At 42.1% G+C, this 25,819-nt stretch overlaps 1 protein-coding gene across 1 annotated transcript in view; it reads left to right on the top strand.

Annotated features, from left to right (window-relative positions):
- Nucleotides 1-25,819, top strand: part of Cpa6 (carboxypeptidase A6) — a 186,927-nt gene that overhangs the window by 75,934 nt on the left and 85,174 nt on the right. Inside the window, exons 4-6 of the mRNA XM_037206486.1 lie at nucleotides 4,042-4,156; nucleotides 6,465-6,566; nucleotides 11,254-11,358. Of these exons, the coding sequence (XP_037062381.1) occupies nucleotides 4,042-4,156; nucleotides 6,465-6,566; nucleotides 11,254-11,358 (322 nt within the window). The remainder of the gene's footprint in view (nucleotides 1-4,041; nucleotides 4,157-6,464; nucleotides 6,567-11,253; nucleotides 11,359-25,819) is intronic.

Below are 25,819 nucleotides of genomic sequence, written 5' to 3'. Positions count from 1 at the left end.
ATGGAGAGATTCAGTTGTGAGGAATGGAAAACAGGAAGGTGACGGGAGGGTGAGGCCCACAAATGCAGAGCAGTCGCCTCCTAGCAGTTACAATAAGGGGGGAGAAGAGGGCAAGGAATGACCACCAAGACATACAGCATCAATGACCACTCAGAAGACTTGAGATATGGGCCAGAAGCAGAAACTTGGCATGTCTACAGCCTGGGGCGTGGGGTGGGGGGGAAGGATCATTAAGAAAGGAGACGCTGGTGATGCTAGAGAGGTTTGAACAGTAGGAAACAGACTTTATCTCCTAACATGGAAGGAATAAATGTGGGTCAATTTCAGATAATAGAGCCAGCCTTCGCGGTACATGCCTGTAATACCAGTAGTCTGGAGACTGAGACAGGAGGATTACAAATTCTAAGACAATCCAGAGTACATGGTGAGTTCTAGGCCAGTTTGAGCCACAAAGCAAGACCCCGGTCCCCCACCGACTACCCCCCCCCTTCAAAAAAAAGAGATAGTAGAGAGGTGAGTCCATAATTTGAAGGAAAACTCAGCTGGTGGTCTTCTGAAGAAACAAAATTCTTTATAAGATGTCGAGAAGCAGATTCTAAAGGATGTTGCCAAGAGAAAACAGAAGTAAGAACCAACAGACGGATTGCTGCTGAGAGGAGAACATAACATTGATAGAGGCTGATGGTCTGGTAGATAGGAGCATAGAAAGGTTGGTGTGGTGAGGAAGGGGAGGATCCCAGTGAATACTTGTTCAAGGGTTTATCAGGAGTATCTAGTCTGGATAAAGACGGGGGAGATTCTAGGAGAAATTGTGGGAGAACACAGAAGAATCAAGGAAGATGAGAAGATCTTTACATTGTAATCAACATAATGTGCCTGAGGGGGACAGACGAGAAGGAAGGCTATTCTGACAAAATGTAGGTTAAATGTGGGCTAAGGAAAGTTATGAATCCTAGAAAAGAAAGTCTGTGGCTGGTGACAAGATCAAGGTCACACAAATGGAAAAATATCCCCGGCTTATTAAAGCACTGGCATGCTTCTTATAAGAAAGTATTTGGTCTGAGCTTCTAGAATAGTCTGTGCAGAAAACCATTGTTCATATCACTCACATTTTCTTCACTTCATAGCTCAGAAGGCGTGCTTTGATACTCTGAATACCTAGTGGGAAAGAGCTTGGTAATTATATCTATAGGTGCACAGTAACAACTCACATGCTCCATTAATTATTGTTCAGTAGAAAAGAACATACCAGTTAGTTTAACAAGTCTATATTTTCTGCCATTAACTATAGTTCATGTGGGACTGGTATAGAAAAAAATATCACACTTCATGTCATGGAGAATAAAGGGGGAAAAAATAAGTGTTTTAAATCAGTTGTTTCCTCATGAAGAACAATCACTTAAAATTACTCATTTTGTTAGTCCCAAGATAATAACACATAAGAGTCAATTAAATTCTGTAGGCACAGTAGGTAGAAATCATTTTAATTGACTTTTATTATTGTAGCCTAGGGTATTTTCAAAAGATTATCATTTACTCTGTATAGCTGTACAGAATGTATCACTATAGTGATCTGTAAAGCAGAAGTAATGTGACTCATTGTTTCTGGCCCCTGGGTGGTCAACCCTCTCAATGAGATGACTCATTCTGCCGTTACAAAAAGACACTTTATAAATACCTGTAAAAATTGGCAATGCAATTTCCATTTTGAAAGCCCTCCCCTAGCCTGAGAACTGGGGGGTAGGTAGTTTTACAATAAGGAATGACATCATTTGAAAAAGTTTTGATAGTTCTTGTCACCATTATAGGGCTGTGCCCAGTTGAGATAAGAATCAAAACCAGGACCAGCAAGATGGCTCAATGTGTAAAGGAGCCTGCTGCCATTCCTGACAACCTATGTTCGAGCCCATGGTGGAAGAGGATAACAACGGCCTCAAGTTGACCTTTGACCTACACACACACACACACACACACACACACACACACACACACACACCACGGTGAGCACTCATTCACACACATCCACACAAATAAATAAATGTAATAAGAAAATCACAATCAGCCATAAAAACTAACAAAATACAATGGTTTAGAAAGGTCATTTGGGGAACCAGTTGGTTTCTACTCAACTACTTGACAAGACAGTGGAGTTGGGCTTCCATATTACAACTGTTCTCTAATTTAAGATTGGCCTCTTAGAGCCTGTAGTAGACCCAGTCTCAGTGGCTCCAGAGGCCTGTGCCAGTTTGCTGAAGTCACTGTAACAAGGGGCCCCACCCCCGAGACCCTTTCAAGTTGGACATTCAAAAGGATTTCCTCCTGGAGTGTGCTGGATGAGACAGACTCTCTAATCTTCATTTATAGGACAGAAAAGAAGTCCACACAAGGCAAACACACCTGAAGTTTGCCTGCAGCCCCTGGAATATGGAGAGTTTATGACTATATCTCTCCTAATCAAACCCAACTCCTTCCTGACTATCCAAGTGCTCTCCAAGAACAGGGAACCTTAGATGTTGACAGAGCTCTTACTGACTCCTAAAATCTGCCTCAGTGATATTGCAGTGGTTTAGGCCAGGCACCCATTCCCCATAACTTCCTATCTCCGGGGAGAAGACAACTGCGGATAGTGAAGATGTTCAGCTTGACCAGTTACATGGCACTCACGGTTTTGAGCTACCACAGCTACCAAGAAAACTAAGAAATCCTCTGCCACCTCACCTCGTCTGATGTCTCCAACAGCAAAACACAAAAGTAAAACAAAAGGAATAAGTCAGTAGTACATTTCTGATTAGGTGTTCAGTCTGCAGTGGTGTACTCATGAAATAACAAGTCAGTCAGTCCTTGGTGCCTGATGCCCAAGTAAATTGTTTTTTCACTTAGGGACCAAAGAGTATGTATTCAGTATATGATAATTCTTTCCATTAAGTGACTTACATAGATTAGCCAAAATGTCACCTAGAGATGCCACCACGTGTTGTTTAATGGAATTTACCCTATAAGCTCAGGTTCTATTTTGGACAATAAAATATAAGAACAAAGCTCTTAAGGCACCTGCCACAGTGAGAACAATCACCAAAGGTCTCTCTAACATCTGGAAATCTTGCAGATGAACAAAGAGCCCGTCTCTCTGTGCCATTCTAGTGAGTGGTGGCCAGTAGCACTCTTAAGACATACCTCTACTCAAGCTCAGATGCCACATCAACAACATGGATGGTTCTTCCTGAAGCTGGTTCCACCACAGCAATGGGCCTGCCATCCCTGAGCTGGCCTCAGCCTCCAGCTTCCAAATGCATCCAGTTTTCAGAACAGAGCTTCTCTTCCGTGGAATTCTGAGTGGGACAATGAGATCGCTTTTCCCACCTTTGTTAGTTTCCTCTTGAGAACTAAAGCTCCTCCTCCCAACCTGTCTCTTCCCTGGATTCTGGATGATGGCATGTGAGCAGAGAGACTTTGGGAAAGAAGATGTGGAGAGGGCGTCCAGAGCAGCCATGGCTCCGTTTCCATTATGCCACACTGGACTTGAGGTCACAAGATGAGAATTTGAGTTCACATCCCAAGCTCAGATTCTGTCTTTGCGTTAGAATAACAATGGCATATTCTTGACCCTGTAGAGTCTCAGGATCCTCATTTATAAGATGGAAACAATAGAATCCAACACAAAGGTTGTTACCAAGGATCAAGCACATAGCAGGGCGTCTGGCCCATGGTAAGCAGTGAGTATGCACAGCTACTGTTGCATGGTTATAGATGGTCACTCCATGGCCGCTATTATTACAGCACTACTATTATTTAGGGACATCTGACTATAATTTTACACTTTAAATTCATTATAACATTTATTTTAACAGTTTTTGTTTCCTGAAAAAGCACATTTTCTCAACATTCGGAATTTTTAGAAATGCTACCCTCTGCTCTCTGTTTTCCTCTCACACTGGGACACTCCCATGCTAGTTTATTCTGTGTGTGATTCTCCTCTGGCATTGCCTGATTTTTGCATGCTCTTGGCTTACTTCTTCATCATGTCTGCTATTTCAAATCCAGGGTCCTCATAGAAGATCTTCAGAAAGCTGTGGAAAATGAAAACAGCTTGCACACGCAGAGAAACAGAAGGTCCCTGTCTGACTACAACTATGAGGTGTATCACTCCTTAGAAGACGTATGTAATCAAGGGACCTTTTAATGTTGGGTTCTATTTGATTTTGTTTTTTCAAGTTCATCTTTGTCACTTTGGTATAAAGAGCAGAGAGAACTGTGAAAACAGAGATACAGGCTCTGGAAGGACATAAAGAATACTATAGACTTCGGGCCCCTTCCTTCACACATCTCTCCATTGGTCCTTTTACTGCTAAATAAGGAGTATTAAAATAATGGGGCAGAAAGATGTCTTGGCCAAATAGAGCACTTGCTGCTCTTGCAGAGAACCCTGGTTCATTTGGGTCCCAGCATCTACATGGCAGCTCATAACTGTCTGTGACTCCACTTCCAGGGAGCCTAATGCCCTCTTCTGGCCTCCCCAGAAAGATGGTTTATAGCATGGAGTACATGTCCACACATGCAGGCAAAGCACACATACACATAAAATAAAAAATACTTTTATTAAAAGAAGTAGCAAAATAATTTGCATCTCTCTTGCTTCCCCCTAATAAGCCCCATAAAGGACAAGGGAAATACACAAACAATGAGTTAATTGTTGTTAAAATCAGGGCTATAAAGACCTTAACTAGAAAGCCATGGAAGGAACATAGCTGGCCAGAGTTCGAGGACAGTGCGTTGGCTGAGGGACATAGTAGCTTTCATACTAGTCTTGCACCTTTGCAAATGTCAGACCTCCCAACAGCCAGCCTGCATCATTGGCACCTCTAGACCTCTGCCCATACAGTCATTTAATCCACACGGAAAACTCACATCAACTTGTCCTCACTGCCACACTCGAATTGAGTCTTTACCTGACCACGTACTATTCTTCACATTCTAGCTAAAACAAGCAATTCATTCTTTCTGTTCTGCTGGGCTACATAGAAGCCTCTGCTCCCCAAATACCAGTGTCTCCCCATGGCACACAAATGTAACACCATTCACAGGTCATGCTACAACTGTGGCGTGATACCCTCTGTGCTAATAAACTGCATGTTCTATGAGGACCAAGTGTCTACTGTGTTCACTACTATCTCCCCAATGCAGGCAAATAGAGTCCTCCAACTAGAGAAATTGTCACAGAATAAAGAGATATATATTCTTCCATGTTTTCTCTACACTGAACAAAGGAATTCCAGACACAAAATTAATGAGATTCTACTATATTATTAAGAGTATTTTTCACTGAAGATAATTCTCCTTTCAAAATCCCTTTTGCATATTTCCATGTCTCAGTATACTTTCTAGAAGCTTGAAATTATAAGCAATAAAAGGCTTCAGATAAGTTGACGTATGGAAAGCATATTGACATACTCTAGAAGAAAGTCAAATTTCAAAAATATATGCAGCCATGTATGTGCATATATATACACATATACATATATACCTCCTGCTTGTTAAAATACATAAGAATAAAAGGAAAATATGAGTACTTCCGAAAATATATTTGTATATTCTTTCAGCACAGACCCTCTCACATCATGGAACAGTGGGACCCTTCCATGTGACTTCTTTATTGCCTGCAGGGCTTTTAAGTCAGACATGTCACCTATCTTCCTCAGCACCTTATTTATCCATCTCAAATATGCCTTCCTCTGATGAAGGCTAAGTGTGTGTGAATGGACTGATGCAAGCGTGCACTCCTCTAGAGGAATTATGCAGAATATGCCTTCCAGTGGCCAGCAGAATAACCTTAGATGTGGATAAGACTCTTCCCGATAGCTTCTGCTCTGTTTCAAACTACAATATATGAGACTTCAGTGGCTCTCAAGTAATTTGGAGGGTTTTTCAGAAGCTGGGTTTTTTTTTTTCCTTTCTTCCTTTCTTTTCCTCTTTAACACCTGTGGAAAAGTGGAAATTAATTTGAGTTTTTCAAAAGGAAGCCATGCCAGGCAGTGGCAGCAAAATCCTTTAATCCCGACACTCCGGAGGCAGAGGCCAGCCTGGTCTACAGAGTGAGTTCCAGGATAGCCAGGGCTACACAGAGAAACCCTGCCTTGAAAAAACCAAAACAAACAAAAAAGCCAGAGCACATCAGTCAGTTTTCTGTCAAACACTGCCATGACGATCCTGGTGTAACGATAGTGAAAGGTATCTTTTCAACAGGTAACAACAAGAAGACCTACACTCCTGGCTGTCAGTAGAGAAAACAGATCACCATTTAAGTATCCTAAAGGAAACTAAAAGCAGGCGGTGGGGGTCCCTTCCTGGTTTTACTCCCTGTGTGTTCTTGGAATTTGAAGCCACTGTTGTCTTTTTGTCCTGGTGTGCTCTCTAAAAGACCGTGTGTCGGGAGGAACTCCGACTAAGTTTTCCTGATCTGCCTTCAGATTCAGAACTGGATGCACCATCTGAACCAAACTCAACCAGGCCTCGTTCAGGTGTTCTCTATTGGAAGATCGTATGAAGGAAGGCCTCTCTTTATTTTACAGGTGAGAAGGATAAAATGTTAACACAAAATACGTATCTCCTTCCCTTTGACTTGTGAGAGGAAATGAAAATGTCTTTCACAGAGTCTCATATCTAACATCATCTTGCTGACTTAAGGGAAACTGCCTTGAATTTTTGAGCCAGGTTTAATCATGGTCTTTGAATATTCCAGGGGATACTGTTTCTGAGATGCAGAGTTCTTGGTGCTTATGGGCTGGTGCTACTTCCGATGAACCAATCAAAACTTGATAAATGTGAAGAAGTTAGTCTTTGCCTCCCCCTGTTAATCACACATTCTGACCCTCCAGTTCTCCTCTTCTTAGGTAGGCTTCTAACAACATTTACCTGATCACCATCTCCTTCCTTGCCTCTCCTTCGGACGTTGATTCACTGGCCCTTTCCCCCAGGACTTCTTTAAAATTCCTCTGGGGACTCGGTGCTGTCTTCACTGGCTAGCCATCCTCCAGGTCGTTCACTGGCTCCTCTTTCCTCGTCTACTCCTAAGGTTCTGGCCATTCCCACTCTTCTCTCAGCTCTGCTTTCACGCTACAAACTCCATCCAAATGGTCTCATCTGACCCAGAGCTGAAATCATCCTAGATCGTTCTATCTAGTTTGTAGAGCTTTAAATTCATGCAGGACACTTTCACTTAGAAATTCACGAAAGCTCCTGAGACTTGTCGTGACACCATTATCTTCCCAGCTTGAAATGTGTCTCCCTAAATTTTTCTTTACGTTGCAATCCCCCACTTTCAATTTACCTTCAAAAATTGACAGTTCTTTGAAACTCTTTCCCGCTCTTCTGTCTTCACTGCTGTTGCCTGAGTTTACCTCTGGGTCTGTTCGCCCTGGACTATTTCAATAGTGACCTCAATGCCAGGCTTGTGCTTCAGTCTCCATGCTTGTCCCTCCCATCCTCTAACCCACCCTCCACACTGCTGTCAGTGTGAACCCATCCTCTAACCCACCCTCCACACTGCTGTCAGTGTGAACCCACCCCCCACACTGCTGTCAGTGTGAACCCATCCTCTAACCCACCCTCCACACTGCTGTCAGTGTGAACTCACCCTCCACACTGCTGTCAGTGTGAACTCACCCTCCACACTGCTGTCAGTGTGAACTCACCCTCCACACTGCTGTCAGTGTGAACTCACCCTCCACACTGCTGTCAGTGTGAACTCCTCCTCCACACTGCTGTCAGTGTGAACTCACCCTCCACACTGCTGTCAGTGTGAACCCACCCTCCACACTGCTGTCAGTGTGAACTCACCCTCCACACTGCTGTCAGTGTGAACCCACCCTCCACACTGCTGTCAGTGTGAACCCACCCTCCACACTGCTGTCAGTGTGAACTCACCCTCCACACTGCTGTCAGTGTGAACTCATCCTCCACACTGCTGTCAGTGTGAACCCACCCTCCACACTGCTGTCAGTGTGAACTCATCCTCCACACTGCAGTCAGTGTGAATTCACCCTCCACACTGCTGTCAGTGTGAACCCATCCTCCACACTGCAGTCAGTGTGAACCCATCCTCCACACAGTTGTCAGTGTGAACTCACCCTCCACACTGCTGTCAGTGTGAACCCATCCTCCACACTGCAGTCAGTGTGAACTCACCCTCCACACTGCAGTCAGTGTGAACTCACCCTCCACACTGCTGTCAGTGTGAACCCACCCTCCACACTGCTGTCAGTGTGAACCCACCCTCCACACTGCTGTCAGTGTGAACCCACCCTCCACACTGCTGTCAGTGTGAACTCACCCTCCACACAGCTGTCAGTGTGAACTCATCCTCCACACTGCTGTCAGTGTGAACCCACCCTCCACACAGTTGTCAGTGTGAACTCACCCTCCACACTGCTGTCAGTGTGAACCCACCCTCCACACTGCTGTCAGTGTGAACTCACCCTCCACACTGCTGTCAGTGTGAACTCACCCTCCACACTGCTGTCAGTGTGAACCCACCCTCCACACTGCTGTCAGTGTGAACTCATCCTCCACACTGCTGTCAGTGTGAACCCACCCTCCACACTGCTGTCAGTGAGAACCCACCCTCCACACTGCAGTCAGTGTGAACTCATCCTCTAACCCATCCTCCACACTGCTGTCAGTGTGAACTCACCCTCCACACTGCTGTCAGTGTGAACCCACCCTCCACACTGCTGTCAGTGTGAACTCATCCTCCACACTGCTGTCAGTGTGAACCCATCCTCCACACTGCAGTCAGTGTGAACTCACCCTCCACACTGCTGTCAGTGTGAACCCACCCTCCACACTGCAGTCAGTGTGAACTCACCCTCCACACTGCTGTCAGTGTGAACCTACCCTCCACACTGCTGTCAGTGTGAACCCACCCTCCACACTGCTGTCAGTGTGAACTCACCCTCCACACTGCTGTCAGTGTGAACTCACCCTCCACACTGCTGTCAGTGTGAACTCACCCTCCACACTGCTGTCAGTGTGAACTCACCCTCCACACTGCTGTCAGTGTGAACCCACCCTCCACACTGCTGTCAGTGTGAACCCACCCTCCACACTGCTGTCAGTGTGAACCCATCCTCTAACCCACACTTCACACTGTTGTCAGGGACAACTTTCTGAAGCAAGCACATACATTTGGGGAGAGGAGAGGGATGGAGCAAGAGGAAAGAAGGGAGAAGGGAGGGGAGGGAGATCATAGAACATGAGGTGTAGCTTCATCCCTTCTACACAGCACCTGGGGACTCCATTAGTTCCCTACTGCTGTTCAGCTTCATTTGCTGTTCCTTCCTCAAATACAGTGTCCTCAGATTCTTTTGAGCTTTACATGTCTTCCTGTGACTTGTTTTCTAAGCAGTCTTCCTGTCTTGCTTAAATATTTAAGCCTCCTTTTATTCCCCACAAGAATTTGAGGAAACACGCCATGTTCCCACAGTAACATGTGGACATTCACATCCTGAAGTTGGAATGGTTGTTCTCACATCTCCCTTCTCACCAGCACAAACATCTCTTATCTGTTCATCTCTGAATCTCCAGAGCTGAGCCTGATGTCTGACGCTGAGAAGCACTTCCCAGAATGTTGGTCAAGTGAATTGGTGGGTGAATGAAAGTACTATCCCTTATGAATAGATTGCCAAGTGATGTCTACCAATGCCTGGGTTAGAAACCATATTTAAAGTAATATTGGCATAGTCAGGGGGATTTTAATTGGCCCTTTGATTCCACAGATCAAGTTTTATTTTTCTATTTTGTGATGTTTGGCTGTAATTTGCCTATAAAGCATAATGCTTTAAGCAATATCCCTCAGAACCTTCTGGTAGGCATGGTAAGGAGGGAAAGAGAAGAAAAGGGGAAGGAGGAAATTCTGCTTTTTATTTCAGTAATTATGACATTAAAACAGAGGTAGTGCCAAACGGATGGATCTAGAAGAAATCATCCTGAGTGAGGTAACCCAGACTCAGAAAGACAAACATGATATGTACTCACTCATAGGAGGATACTAGATGTAAAACAAAGATGACTAGACTGCTACTCACAACTCCAGGGAGGCTACCTAGAAAACAGGACCCCAAGAAAGACACAGGGATCGCCCAATGACAGAGAAATGGATGAGATCTACGTGAGCAAACTGGACATGAGGGAAAGGGTTAAGGGGGGAAAGACAGCTTCGGGGAGCAGGAGATCACAACTGGATCAAGAACAGAGAAGGAGAACAAGGAAAGAGACACCATGATAAATGAAGACCCCATAGCAATAGGAAGAAGCAAAGTGCTAGAGAGGTCCCCAGAAATCCACAAAGATACCTCCACAATAGACTACTGGCAATGGTCGAGAGACAGACCGAACTGACCTACTCTGGTGATAGGATGGCCAAATACCCTAACTGCCGTGCTAGAAATCTCATCCAGTGACTAAGGGAAGCAGATGCACCAGGCCCCAGGTGGAGCTCCAGGAGTCCAATCTTCGTGAGAGAGGAGGGATTATATGATCAAGAGATATCGAGACCATGATTGGAAAAAGCACAGGGACAAATAGCCAAACTAGTGGAAACACATGAACTATGAACCAATAGCTGAGGAGCCCCCATGGAACTGGATCAGGCCCTCTGGATAAGTGAGACAGTTGATTAGCTTGAACTGTTTGGGAGGCCCCCAGGCAGTGGAGCCCGGACCTGTCCTTAGTGCATGAGCTGGCTGTTTGGAACCTGGGGCCTATGCTGGGACACTTTGTCAGCCTGGGTGAAGGGAGGAGGGGACTGGGCCTGCCTGGACTGAATCTACCAGGCTGAGCTGAATCCCCAGGGGAGTCCTTGCCTTGGAGGAGGTGGGAATGGGGAGTGGTTTGGGAGGAGGGCAGGGGGGGGGGGAAGGATGGGAATCCGAGGCTGATATGTAAAAAAAAAATTAATTAAATTAATTGTAAAATTTTTAAAAAATTTAAAAAAACAGAGCCAGTGAACTACTTTAGGGATCGCCATTTTCCTTGTGTATTTTCTAATTCTTTGATTGTATTGAGGCAATAAATTTATTGTTTCTGCATAAGCAAGCCAGGGCTTCCAAGGAAGACAGGAAATCTCTTTATCTTTTTAATGTGTTACCTAATAAACAAAACCATAGTGAAGAATTATGCTGAGCCCTTATTAAATTATGCTGGTCAGTGGATCCAAAAATAAAAGCCTGAGTTGGTGACTATGAATCCTCTTGTTTTCAGCTGGGCAGAAAGTCACGAGCCTACAAAAGAGCTGTCTGGATAGACTGTGGCATTCATGCAAGAGAATGGATCGGTCCTGCCTTTTGTCAGTGGTTTGCAAGAGAAGTAAGTGAGACCCTTTGCAGAGTGTCGGTTCCAGCCAGTCCGGAGTCCCATGGGCTTTTGTTCTGCTCAAGAAATAAAGTGGGGATTTGGGAACAGCAATACCTGATTGAATGGCAATACCTTGATTCTGTGGGGTGCTTTCATGCTGAGAAAGCCCTCCATGGCCCTGGATCAACTTACCTCTGTCCTCCAAAGGTAGAGCCATCTGCCCCAATTAAAAAGCTGGGGTAGGAAGGTTTTAGGGATGAATCCAGTTGATAGCCTGCTTGTACCCAGCATGCATCAGACTCTGGATTTGACCCCCAATGCCACATAAACTGGTGCTGCACATCTGCAATCCTTGCATTTGGGAGATTGAGGCAGGAGGACCAGAAGTTTAAGGTCATCCTCAGCTGTGTAGAGTGCTCAAGGCCAGCCTGCACTACATGCTATGCTATCTCAAAAAGCAGACAAAAACAGCTGGGTTCAGAACTTTTCTGAATCTGAGGCAAATTAGGAGCCAGCCATAGCAGCAAATGAGTAGTAAAAGTCTAACAGTGGAATTCGTGGAGATCTAGAGCGGCTCTTCTGTTATCTTCAGCTGAGAAAGTTCTATCCTTTTGCTTCTCTTTCAAAAATGACCTCACCTGTGCTAAAACAGCAAAGCGGTGAGCAAATGGCCAATCGTTCCCTCCCGCTGTAAACCTGCTGTAATTTGGAGACCAAGAGATCCCTGGCATCTGTGACTGATCATTCTCAGTGTCCGTTTTCTTTTTAAGGTGGTTTTGACAGCTGATGACTCATAAGGATGTCTAATATCCAAATGCTGTTTGAATCTTGAACCCACTGAACTCCCTTACTGAGAGGGCTGGCATTCCCAGAATGCAATGACTTTCATTGTTGGGAGCTTTCTTAAATCTTGATTTATAGGGGTTTTTATTTTTGTGGGGGTAGGGAAAATCTTAAGAGAAAGCCAATAACTAATGGTAACAAGAGGGAAGGAGCCTAAAGAAATGGAGGTTTGCTAGTCCTGTACTTACAGGAAGCCATTACAGATACAAAGGGTGCTCAAATGCACTTCAGTCATATTTCACCGACTGAAGTGGAAATTGTGACTTTGAGGGCTCTCATAGGCATTACAGAATATATTTCATGTTTTGCAAGTGTCCAGACGCACTAAATTTGCAACATATTTCTCTCTCCCATAACCAAACTTGCAAAAGTATTCTTAATTTTATAGCTATTACAAAATAAGCAGTACTAACTTTTCTTCTTCAAATTATTGAATAACCTACATTCCTTTAAACACCTTTGGACCCCACTAAAAACAAATGCAAACATGAATAAGAAATTGTTAACTCTATTAATATATCAAATACTCAAGTGTTTACTTTAACAAAAGGACACCTGATGTTTCAAATTTGGGCACAGAAAGAGAAAAAATGGTTAAGTATGGAACATCTATTGTTCATAGAATATGGCTCTGTGTATTATGGAAGGAATTTAAAAATAAAGTTCCTGGGTTTGATCTGTAGTACCATAAAGCCAAACAAGAAAAAAACAAAAAAAAGGAGCAAGAAGCTTCACATAAGCTCAGGATCCATCACCACAAAGGTGGGTAAGAGAACGCTGCTCCTTCCTCAATCCTGTACAAGGCTGACTTCGCACAGTCTGTGGTTGTCTCCACAACCCTCCCTCCCATTCACTCTCCCTGGTCACCACTGCCATCTGTTCCTCCACTTATCACCTAACATTTCTCCATCTGAACCAAGGTAATAATCAGAAGCAGACAAGAAGAGCTCTAGGAGTCATCCTCCAGTGTCTTTGCAGGAGAAATGGGGCCACAAGGTCAATATTTATATGACTCGCTCATTTAAAGCAAAATATATTCATCTGTCTTTGAAACTTTATTTCCCACTGATACTGGTTTGGGGACAGGAGATGCAGGACTGTCAAGGTTTAAATAGGTTAAAGCTACCAAACATTACTCCATCATCTCCTTTGCACTAATTCTGTCCTTTTCTTAAATCCTCAGTGACAGGCATAGCGGTGCCATCTTGTTGGGTCAGAAGAATCCTATAAGTGATGTCTTCCCAAGGAGACATTCAGGATACTGAATAAGTCTCTTTTCTTACATTTTACCCAGATCTGTGGTTCCCAAAGCCTGGCTCCTTGCTATTGTTGTCTGCCTTTCTTAGATACATTTTCCTAAAACTCATTAGCTTACAACAGTCATCATTGATTTCTCAGTTTCAGTGGATCAGCAATCTCACTGAGCTCAGCTGGATGCCTCCAGCTTGGGATCCCTTACAGAGCTGCAGTCACTTGGGGACTCAGTCATGAAGATGTGTGGATTAAAAGAGAGGATGTGCTTCTAAGTTCATTCATGGCTACTGAGGACCTTAGACCCCTCATTGGCTGTCAACCTCTAATATCAGTTCCTTGCCACATGGGTCTCCCTCCCTAAGGGAGCTTGGAACATAGACATGGACTGGCTTCCCTCAGAACATGTAGGACAGAGGGGACGAGAAAGGATGCCCAAATTAGAAATGAGTCGTGTTGAAATCAAGTCTCAAATGGGGCCTCCCTTCACTTTGCAAAATTCCATACACTGGAAGGGGGAGACATGAGATCAAAGGCATACTCAAAAGAAAGAGATTACACAAGGTATGAATACCAAGAGGGAAGTATCAGCACGGCTCGCATTTGAGGCTGGCTACCACACCTTGGTGGGACTTACTGCACAGCTACCATGGCGACATTTGCATCCTTGCTCAAAAGTGAACTAACTACAAGAAAAGCTAAATCAACCCTCTGCTCTGATAGAGCAGATCACATAGCATTTTAGGAGCACGTGAGTTATACAACCCTAGCAGTACATCATTTAACCTCTCTAAAGCTTACCAACATGTGGATAATAATGCTATGTAACATACAGGGCTGCTAGGAGGGTTGAATAATGTAATACAAACAAAAGACCTAGAATGTTTGACAACTAGAAAGCACTTTATGAAGTTAATGCATTATTACTATTAATATCAGCAGTTTGGTATTTTAAATAACCCACATAAAAGAGAACAACTAAAAAGAAAATCAGCAAGAATAAAAAGGAGCTGAACACTATCAAATAAAATCCAGTAAATTATAGATCACCCAACAACCACAGAATATGCATTCTTCAGAGTGCCTCTGGGGTATGTACTAAGAAATACATAGGTCAAAAAAATCGCACTGCAACAAATGTAAAGTGATTAACATCATCAGAGTATGTCACCTAAACATAGTAAAACCAATCTAGAAACTGATCATAGACAATAGGAAGATGACTAAAAATCTGAAATTTAAGAACAGTTCTAAATAATCCATAGATTAAAGAACAAATTTCAAGAGAAAAATTTTACAAACTACATTGAACAGGATACAAATGGAAATACAGCATCACAAAATTTGTGGGGCATGGCTACATCAGTACCAAAAGAAAGAGTTAAAGTGCTGAATTCACACATGTTAAAGGGGAAGAAATGTCTCTAAACAACAAGTCAGTCCCTTCAGGACCTATGTATAGTGAGCAAAATGGGGATAACAAAAAAAAAAACCTTGAAGTAAGGAGCAGAAGGGTAATAAAAATGGGAGCATAAATTAGTGTGATTGAATAAAGAATATTATTAGAGAAAAATCAATGAATAAGGAAAAATGACAAAATCCTCATGTGACAGTTATTCTCAATTGTCAGTTTCACAAAATCTAAAAGGACCTGGGAAGAAGACATCTGGGCATGCTTGTGAAGGAGTATCTTGATTAGGTTGCTCAAAGATGGTACCCTTCCTGAGGTTGGGATCTCAGACTGTGTCTAAGGAGAAAGCAACCTGAGGACTGCTCCCCGACTGTGGATGCTCTGTGACCAGCTGCCTCAAGATCCTAATGCCACGCCTTCTCCACCATTAATTATTCCCTGGAACTGTGACACACACACCCGCCCAGATAAATTCCTTATTCTTCAAGTTGCTTTTGTCAAGAGTATTTTTATCATAGCAACAAAGAAATAACTAGACATCTATCAAGACAGAGAAAGAAATCAAGACAAATTACCAAGATTAGGAATGAAACGGGCCATTCTATAGACATAACAGATATCAAAAGGATTATGAAAACTATGAATAATGCCATACACATAAACCTGACAATGTAGAAAGATGGACAAATTCATTGCAGAACACAAACTGCTAACTTAACTGCTACAACACAGCTGTTACAAAACAGATCATTTTGACTCTAGTAGACCCAACAGTTTACCTCAGGACCAGGGCTCGAATTCCAGTGGTCCTGGGAGTTAGTGAGGAGCAAGGTTCTGACTCCAACAGTCTGAGTTCAGCTCTGGATCTGGGTTTATTTCCAGAGTCCACTATGGGAATGGGTTCTGACTCCAATGGCACCAGAGTTCACTTCAGGGCTGAGAAGCTTTACTCCATCTGCTTGCCCTGGTTATCACCTGCCCCTGATCCTGCGGCCACCTAGCCAAGACCAGAACACCTCAGCAAACTCAGCCAGGAATCAGGACCAAGCTTGTCTTCACTCCACAGCTGAACTTCATGCAGACAGCCCTCTAAGCAGACACAGAAGGGTCTGGAGAGATAGCTCAGCAGTTAAGAGTGCTGACTCTTCTTCCAGAGGACATAGGTTCAATTCCCAGCACCCATATGGCAGCTCACAACTGTCTGTAACTCCAGTTCAAGGGGACCAGACATCCATGGAAGAACACCAATGCACATAAAATAAAAAAAGAAAGAAAGAAAGAAGACCAGTTTTTTTTTTAAAAAAAAAAAAAAAAGCAGACACAGAAAAATGAAACAATCAAATAAAGTTGGAAGAAGGGGAAGTTAAAATTGAGTGAGAAGTCTATTCCAACAGGTATGTAAAACATGACAAAGAAACACAAAGCATGACACATGACCTATCCCAACGTCCCTAAAGTGTAATCCAAAACTACAGAGATAGCTGAAATTAATGACCATATAACTGATTCAAAGAGATGCATGAACTAAAGAAATTTGTCCAAGTCTCAACAAGACAGTCTCCAAGTGAATGCAACAATTAGTAAGTTTGAGGAGAAATGTTCAAAATTTGAGGAAAATGAAATTGTAACACCAAAAATAGAGTCAAATGGAAATAATTAAATGAAAGAAATTCTCAACCAAATAAAAAAATCATATCAGAAAACATTATCAATTGACAAGATCATGCAGAAAGATAAATTTCATGGGTAAAGGACAAATTAGAGACAATAACATATATAGACATAGATAATAGGGGAAATTAATAAACATCATCAATATTTCCAAATGTCTAGGATATGTTAAGGAGGCCAGACCTGATCCATGGTATAGAGGAAGGAGCTGAGATAGAGTCAAAAGGAATACAGAAACTTTTCAGGGAAATTAAAACAGACAAATTCCCAAATCTGGAAACAGAAGTAGGCATCCAGGCACAAGAAGCATTTAAACTTCAAACAGACCTTACCAGAGAACTTTTCCATAACATATAATAGCCAAGATGTCAAGTATACAGTAATAAATGTGGTACAGAAAAAAAAACTAACTCATACACAAAGACATAAGTGTCAGGAAAACCTCAAGCCTTTCATAGGAACTCTAAAATACAGAAAAGCATGGAACAATGTGTTTTGAGCTCTGATACAAAACAGTGAACCAAGAGTATGATAGCGAGCAAAGCTGCCTTTAAAACTGACTAGAAGGTCAATATATTTCCAAACAAACACAAATTAAGAAATGCATGATGACCAAGCAAACCCTGCAAAAAATTCATTTAGGAATATTATACAGGGAAGAAGAAAGTTTCCTCTACATGAACACATGACAGCATATATATTCCATAAAAGGAACGGACAGAAGAAACACCAGTAATTCAGCAAACCAGAACATCACCTAACAAATTATTAGGAAATAGAAAACTTTTCAATAATAACATTAAATGTAAACAGCCTCAACTCACTGCTTTAGAAAAAAACCACTTAAACTAACCAACTGGGTTAAAAAACAAGAACAACTAACTACCTTCTATCTCCAGGAACTACACTTAGAAAACAAAGACATCCAAAGCCTGACTATCAAAAGATAGAGGTCAAGCTACCAAGCAAACAGAAGCTGTAGCAGGCATAGCTATTCTTGTACCTGATAAAGTCAACTTCAAATAAGACCTAAACAGAAGAGCTAAAGAAGGCCACTATATATTAATAAAAGGAACAATCCATCAAAAAGGTATAACAATTGTAAACATGCACCAAATTTTGGAACCCCATTTTCATAAAATAAACTCAACAAGGCATAAATATCACATATAAAAGTCCTGACACACAGGGAAAGTTCACAACACAACTCTCATAATTAGTCAGCTCTTCCAAACTAAAACCAAGACATTTCAGAGAGAAATTATACCATAGATCAATTAGACTTGCCAGCATATCACACCCAGCAGACAATGCACATCCTTCACGGCAGCACATTTTGTAACCTATGATAACATCATAGGTTACAAAACAATCCTTAAATAATACATAAAAAAATTATAAAATCCCTTGTTTCCTATCAGATCACAGTAGAATAAAAGGAGAAGTCAACAGCAAGGGTAATTTAAAAAACTACTTAGAAACTGAACAATACAGCTTTAAATGAATAGTGGGTCGTTGAAGTCAGAGAGGATACTTAGAATTCCTAGAACTGGACAGAAGAAATAGCTCAATGTTTAAGAGCATTTGTTATCCTTGCAGAAGACCTGGGTTCGATTCCCAGCATCCACATGGTGGCTCACAACTGCCCATAACAACTCCAGTTCCAAGGGATCTAATGCCCTCTCCTGACTTCCGTGGACACCAGGCACACACGTGGTGTACAGGCACACCTGCAGCCAAAACACTCATCTACACCAAACTTGTTTTTAAAAAATCTTTTAAAATAAATGTGCAAAAGTTGTTGTTTTTAAAGCCTAGAATCAAATGAAAATAAGAATGCAACCTAGCAAAACCTCTGAAACACACCCAAGAGAACAGTGTGTAGCTCTACACACTCATATTAAAAAGCAAGCAAACAAACCAGAGAGGAGTCTGGTGACCCTGGCCTGAAACAATCCCAAACTCCAGGTTTGGCCTTGGGCTCACATTCTGAGTGCCAGCCTAACCTGTTGGGTCTTCTGAGCCCAAGTCTGCCCAAGCCATATCCAACTGCCAGGTCCAGCCTGGGCCACACAAACTGTGCTTGACCCAGCCTGAGGAGTCTACCTGACCCTAGTCTGCCTGCACCCTCGCCAACCCCCAGACCTAGCATGTTTTACATATCTAATGCATGGGCCCAGGCTGGAGAGTCCAACTTGTAATGTCTCCAAACTCTAAGCTTGGCCCTGGACACAGGCTCTGTACCCGTCAGCCTGCTGCATCTGCCCCCCTTACTCCACCAGTGCCTAACACCTCCAGGCCTAGCCTGAAGTGGTACCAAAAATCATCTACAGATTAAATGCAATTCCAATGTCTTCTCACAGAACTAGAAAAAAATGCAAGAATGCATATGAATGCATGAAAAGCCAAATGGATCCTAAGGAGAAAGAATAGAGCTGGAAGTATCACAGTAACTTGAATTATACTGCAGAATGTGACAAAAACATTCTGGTATCGATATAAAAACAAATATATATACCAATGAAACAGAATAAAGTATCTGTAATAATCGGGCAAAGTTATGGCCATTTATCTTTTGAAAAGGTATCTAAAACATGCAGTAGTTAAAAAAAAAAAGCCTATTTGACAAATGATGCTCAGAACCCTGATATCCACCTACAGAAGGCTGTAATTTGATCCCTATCTTTCTCCCTCTACAAAATCAGCTCAAAGTGGATCAAATACCTTAATTTAAAATCTGAAATGCTGAAACTGCTGGAAGAAAGCCTAGGAAATACACCTCAAGATAGAGATTTAGGTAAGAACTCTCTGAACAGAAATCCAACAGCACAGGAACCAGCCCCAAGAGTAAACAGATGGAATCAGATGAAATCTGAAACCATCATCAGAACACACACAGTCACAAAGTGAGAGGACATCCTTACCCGCTGTACTTCAGGCAGAGGACTAATACCCAAACTTAAAATGAGCTGCAACAATTAAAAATCAATAAACGAGCTAGAGAAATGAACAGATAGTTTGCTAAAGAAGAAACACAAATGGTCAATGAGTATTTTGAAAGCATTAACCAACCTAGCTATCAGGGAAGTGCAAATTAAAATCACTTTAAGATACTACCTCATCCCTTTCAAAATAACCATCAAGAAATCCCATGACAAATGCTAGCAAGGATGTGGGGAAAGAGGACTCTTATTCTCTGTGGGCAGGAGTGCTTGTGCGGACATTATAGAAGTCAGTGTCGCGGTTTATTTTAAAAATTAAAGTAGAACCACCATATGACCGAGCTGTGTTTACCCAAAGGACTCCACATCCTACCACAGACACACCTACACATCCATGTTCATTGCTGCTCTGTTCACAATAACTAAGAAATGGGACCATCTTAGATGCCCATCCACAAATGAATGGGTAATGAAAACGTGGTCCATATTCACAAGGGAATCTTATTCAGCTATAAAGAAAAATAAATTCACAGGAAAATAGATGGATCTGGAAAGGAAAATATATTAAGCAAGGTGACTCTAACTCACAAAGACAAAAACCGCATGTTCTCTCTCAAATGTGGATCCAGCCTGGGTGTGTGTGTGTGTGTGTGTGTGTGTGTGTGTGTGTGTGTGTGTGTAAATTGGTTAAAACCTGAAAGACTAGACAGACCAAGAAAGGTTAATGGGTACAGTCAGAAGTAGGCAGACTGACACACGGGACATGAAGGGGAAAAAAGAACCGGAGGTGGGAGAGGGTGACAAAGGGGACCGAGAAGGGGGGGAGAAGAATATACCAAGACACATTTTGTTCAAAAATCTCATAATGATATCTGATACCTTATATGCTAATATATTTTTAATTTATAAAATACCATAGAGGGGGGCTAGAGAGATGGGTCAGTAGTTAAGAGCACTGGCTACTCTTCCAGATGACCAGGGTTCAATTCCCAGAATCCACATGGTAGCTCACACTAATCTGTAACACTGTGGGCATCTGACACACAAGTGGTACAAAGTCATAGACGCAGATAAAATGCCCATACACATAAAATAAGAAGAATCAAATCTTAAAAACTAATAATAACATGAAGAGCAATTGAGGAAAATACTCCATGACAGACTTCGGCCTCAACACCCAAGCTCACACACATGCACATGCAGCCATACTCATATGTACAAACACAACAAAAAAAAAAAAAAGAGGTAGTTTAAATCATCTTGCCACTGTTAATAATATGTATTCCTGATTTTTAAATTCAATATAACAAACAGTGTTTGGAGAACTCTACCAAATGTTTAAAGAAGAATTAACTTCAGCTCAGTACTGCCCCCTTCATAAAACAGAAAAGAAAGAAATACTTCCGGTTCATTTTATGAAGTCTGACACTGAAACTGGATAAAGGTAGTACAATAAAAAAGCCACACCCTTTTTCATCTGGAGCAGCCATCTTCCAGTAACTGAACAAAACAGCAAACACAAAGGGAGAAAAGAGAGGCAACATGGAGGTATTCCTGTGGTCACATGCATGCAAGTCTACAAGAAAGGTGATGTCCTTGATAGCAAGGAGATGGGTATGGTGCCAAAAGGAATATCCCAAAAGGTTTACTATGGTAAAAATCTAAGGTATCATTCAGCATCTTGTTGACATTGTTGTAAACAAGCATGTTAAGGGCAATATTCTTGCCAAGAGAGTTAATGTGCATACTGAGCTCTGAAAGAGCCAAGACTGCTTCCTGAAATGGGTGAAGGAACATTATCACACACAAAAAATAATAATAATAAAGAATAAAATAAAAAATAAGCCAAAGAGGAAGTCACCTGAGTTCAACTGACAGGCCAGCCTGCTCCCCCACAAAGCTCTTACGCTTTGTGAGAACAAAAAGGAGACTGAGCTGCCTGAGCAGCTAGGAACTAACGAGAAATAAAAGACCTTAGTTACAGCCCAACATCATTCATAAATATGGACAAAAAAATCTTTAAAATATTATCAAGTAGAACTTAACAACCTATAAAAAGAATTATATACCATGACCACATGAAATTTATTTCAGGTACACAAGTCTGGTTCCATATTCAAACATGAATCAATACAGTTCACCATAGAAACTGCTAAGGAAGAAAAACCACATGATCTTATCAACCAGTGCACAGAAAGCACTTGACAAATTTCAACACATCTTCATGATAACAACCCGCAGAGAAAGAAATAGAAAGGAACTTTCTCAACTTTATAAAGAAATTTTACAAACATTATACCCAACAGTAAACAACCAAATGCCTTCTCCCTAAAATTAGGAACAAGCCAAGAACGTCCACTTTCATCTCTTAATTAACATAGCGTTGGGAGTTCTAGCAGGTGCAGTCAGGCAAGAAAAACAAAAGGCATGTAAATTGGAAAAGAATAAAATTATTTCTGCCTGAAAATTGTGTGATTTTCTACACAGAAGATGCCAAGGAATCTACAGAGATATTTCATAGTAATAATAATGTGTATGATTTCAAGTTTGTACATGATAAAAAAACAAAATTGATTTTGTACAAATTTTGTACAGTAGCAAGTGATACATCAACAATGAGAACTTTGTATATGACATGAGCAACAGTTATTCAAAAGAGATGAGTTAGGTATTTACCTAACATAGTGTGTGCAGTTATATATTGAAGACAACCGAATGCTGGTAACATAGATGGAATTGAAGGAAGTGAAGAGGTTTGTCCCATTCATTGACTGGAAAACCCAAGACAGGAAAAATGTCAGTTCTTCTTAAGCTATTATCAAATTGAACAGAATTTATACCAAAAATTGCATCAAGATCTTTTCATAACTATGATTATTCTAAAATCTCTAAGCAAAGATGTTCTAGAAAAATAAAAATAAATGAAGATGGGAAAATCATTCTACCAACTTCAAGTCGCATTGTATACCTATAACAGTCAAGAATATATAGTGTTAAAGATATTGATGTGGATAAATCAAATGGAATAAAGAATCCAGAAATCTACCCAAAAGTAATTATTATTCATCCATATAGGAGAATGAAAGCAGGTCCCTTGTAGTCAAGTGGATGGATGTGTACATCATTACTATATTAGTTACATTTCTTGTTGCTGTAACAAAAAAAAAAAATCTGACCAAAAAAAGGGGCTACTCTTTAAGAAAACAGATTTATTTTGGCTCTAGGTTTAAGATGGTACAGTCAGTTATCGCCAGAAAGGCCAGCAGAGTTAATGGTAGCAAAATCAAGTAGCTGAAACTGCTCACATCTGGAAACACTAGAAAGCAGAGAGAAGAGTAGGTTGACATTTTCCCCTTTTCATTCAGTACAGAATCCTAGCCCATGGAATGGTGCCACCTATATTCAGGCCAGGTCTTTCCTCTTTTTATAACCCTCTCTGGAAACACCCTCACAGACACACACAGAGATTCACCTTGTAGGTGATTGCAGATCCAGCCAAGTTAACGGTGAAGATTAACCATCACAAGCTGTAGTGTAATGAGAGCTTTCCTAGGGAGGTGATACACACACACACACACACACACACACACACACACACACACACACACGTATACACAGAAGACACAAACACACAGAGACAGACAAATCTACCCACCCTATATAGGGAATAACAGATCAAAGTATGGATACCGCCCAAATCTAACTTGGTGAACCAATGAGTTTTATTAGGGTTACTTATTTATAGGAGCAGAAATGACTCAAAGACAGCTGCATCACCAAAGCCCTTCCAACACAGGTGACATCTTACAAAAGCAGGAAACATGGAACACATTGTATAGCCTACAGGCTACTCCAAAGGATGGGGAATATCATGTCCAAGTGACTCAGTTGATCTAAACCTCTTCCAGGAAGCTTCTGCTTCTTCCAGGCAGCTGATCTGGTCCTAGAGTCCTCTCTATAGCTTGCACCTGTGGCAGTGTCCACACAGGGCATATTCACATCCCTCTCTGACAGATATGGTCTTCTCTGCAGCTTGGCTTCTCTGAGAATGACTCTCAGCAGTCTTTATTGTATGCTCTTGGAAGGGAGGTCTAGTAAATCTGGTCAGTTTCAGACTTCCTGAAGCTATTTTGAGTTATTTACCTACTGTCACAAGGAACTTCTTTGCAGGATGGACTGCTTCAATTCTGGAGGAAGTGCTTGTCTTAGGATTTTCATTGCTGTGAAGAGACACCATGACCACAGCAACTCTTATAAAGAAAAACACTTAATTGGGGTGGCTCGCTTACAGTTTCAGGGGTTCAGTCCATTGTCATCATGGTAGGGAGTATGGTGGCATACAGGCAGATGTGCTGGAGTAGCTAAGAGTCCTACATCTTGCAGGCAACCGGCAGTTGACTGAGACACTGTGCAGTATCCTGAACATAGGAAACCTCAAAGCCCACCCCTACAGTGGCACACATCCTCCAACAGGCCATACTCACTCCAACAAAGCCACACCTTCTGATAGTGCGGCCCCCTCTGAGATTATGGGGGCTAATAACATTTAAACTACTACACTGCTATACAATACTCCACCCCCTTCTTCTACTCTTTACATTCTATGAGTCCTCTCTTCTACAATGTTCCCTGAGCCTTAGAAAGAAGGAACTGACTATAAATGTCCACATGTGGCTAAGAATTAGGCCACTGTGCCACAGCAACAGCCACCTGTTCTCAGAAACTTCACCAGTGGTTATGGGTTGAGGCTGACAGTAATGGAGATCTTTGTGCATAAACACAAATGTTTAGAAGGCAGTTTGCCAGGTACATCAAATCCATCTAGTAAAATGATAAAAGTTGCTTCCATATTGGGTCTTATGACCTCCACAGCAACAGGGTTTTTTTCTGGCTTATAGTACCAGACACGACTCCCTCTAATGGAGTGGACCTTAAATCCCGTCAGAAAGTTGTTGGTCTTGCCCCTGATAGCTAAGCCACTATTGCACAGTCAGACACACCCTGTCTCGAATGTTGGTATTTCTGCACATGGGGTCCATAGCCAAGCAGGATTGTTGGTGACAGTTCTCCACTAGCAGCCTGCATGGCCCCTTCTGGCCCTATGAAAGCTAGCCAGTAGGGTGGAATTTTCCAGTTCATTACCAGTTTAATTTCTCCATGTTCTACAGTCAAAGTGTACAGTGTCTTCAGCAACAGGGTCTCACTATCTAGTCCTGGCATATAATCCCCAGAAGAAGCAATAGACTTTATGGTTTGTCAGGCCTCAAGGGCTTTCCTAACCAACAACCACCCCTGGCACTGGGATTCTCATTCATTACCCTTATCATCTTGGGGAGTGTCCTTTTCCACCCACATGCGGTACCTTTGGGGGTTAAACCCTTTAGCTATTGTGTTAACCACCCATTTTTCCATTTGACTAACCCAGCCTCAGTGAGATGGGTGGAAGTACCATTTTACCTGTTTGTCTCCAACCCAGTTCTGGATATCAGTGTCAGTGCAGTGGCTACCCCATCACTAATGATTCTCCATGGCACCCATACATAACGCCAATTGGCTGAGACCCCCGATGATGGCTTTACCTGTTGCTCACTTGCATGAAAATGCTTATAAGAAGCCTGTATCAGGCCGGGCTGGCATTGGTGGCGCACGCCTTTAATCCCAGCACTCAGGAGGCAGAGCCAGGTGGATCTCTGTGATCCTAGGCTACCAAGTGAGCTCCAGGAAAGGTGCAAAGCTACACAGAGAAACCCTGTCTCAAAAAACCAAAAAAAAAAAAAAAGAAGAAGAAGAAGAAGAAGAAGAAGAAGAAGGAGAAGAAGAAGAAGAAGAAGAAGAAGAAGAAGAAGAAGCCTGTATCAGAATCCACACAGAAGAGAGCATATTTGCATCCCTCAATAACAGACATAGGCCCTATGATGTTTATCTGCCAATCTCACCTGGACAGGTTGAAATATGTACATGCCCTAAGAGGGCATCCATTTTTCAAGGCCTTAATTGGAAACAGGATTCACATATTTAAACAACATGCAAAATACCAGAATATTTCACAGGAATGCCAGCAGCCTTAGCCATTTTCCAACCTATGTTGGCTCCCCTATGACTAGACTTTATATGGACCCAGTGAGCAGCTCCCAAGGTACCAGAGGGGAAATAGCCCATACCTTGGTTAGGGCATCTACTTCCTGATTTCCAGCAGGAACTTAAGGGGTTGTGGGCTGCCACATGGAAAATAGCCAGCAGTTCAGATTTCTGTTGAGCTCTGTTACATATTTCTTTCCACATTTGTTGTCTCCACAGTGACCAATCCAGCACCAGCCAGTCCTCCTTTTTCCAGTGGTCCGTTCGTAAAGTGAGA

This window comes from Peromyscus leucopus, chromosome 5 (assembly GCF_004664715.2).
Source record: "Peromyscus leucopus breed LL Stock chromosome 5, UCI_PerLeu_2.1, whole genome shotgun sequence".
NCBI classification, from domain to species: Eukaryota; Metazoa; Chordata; class Mammalia; order Rodentia; family Cricetidae; genus Peromyscus; species Peromyscus leucopus.
Note: the sequence above shows the minus strand (reverse complement) of the source record. Positions and strands in the feature narration are given on the sequence as shown.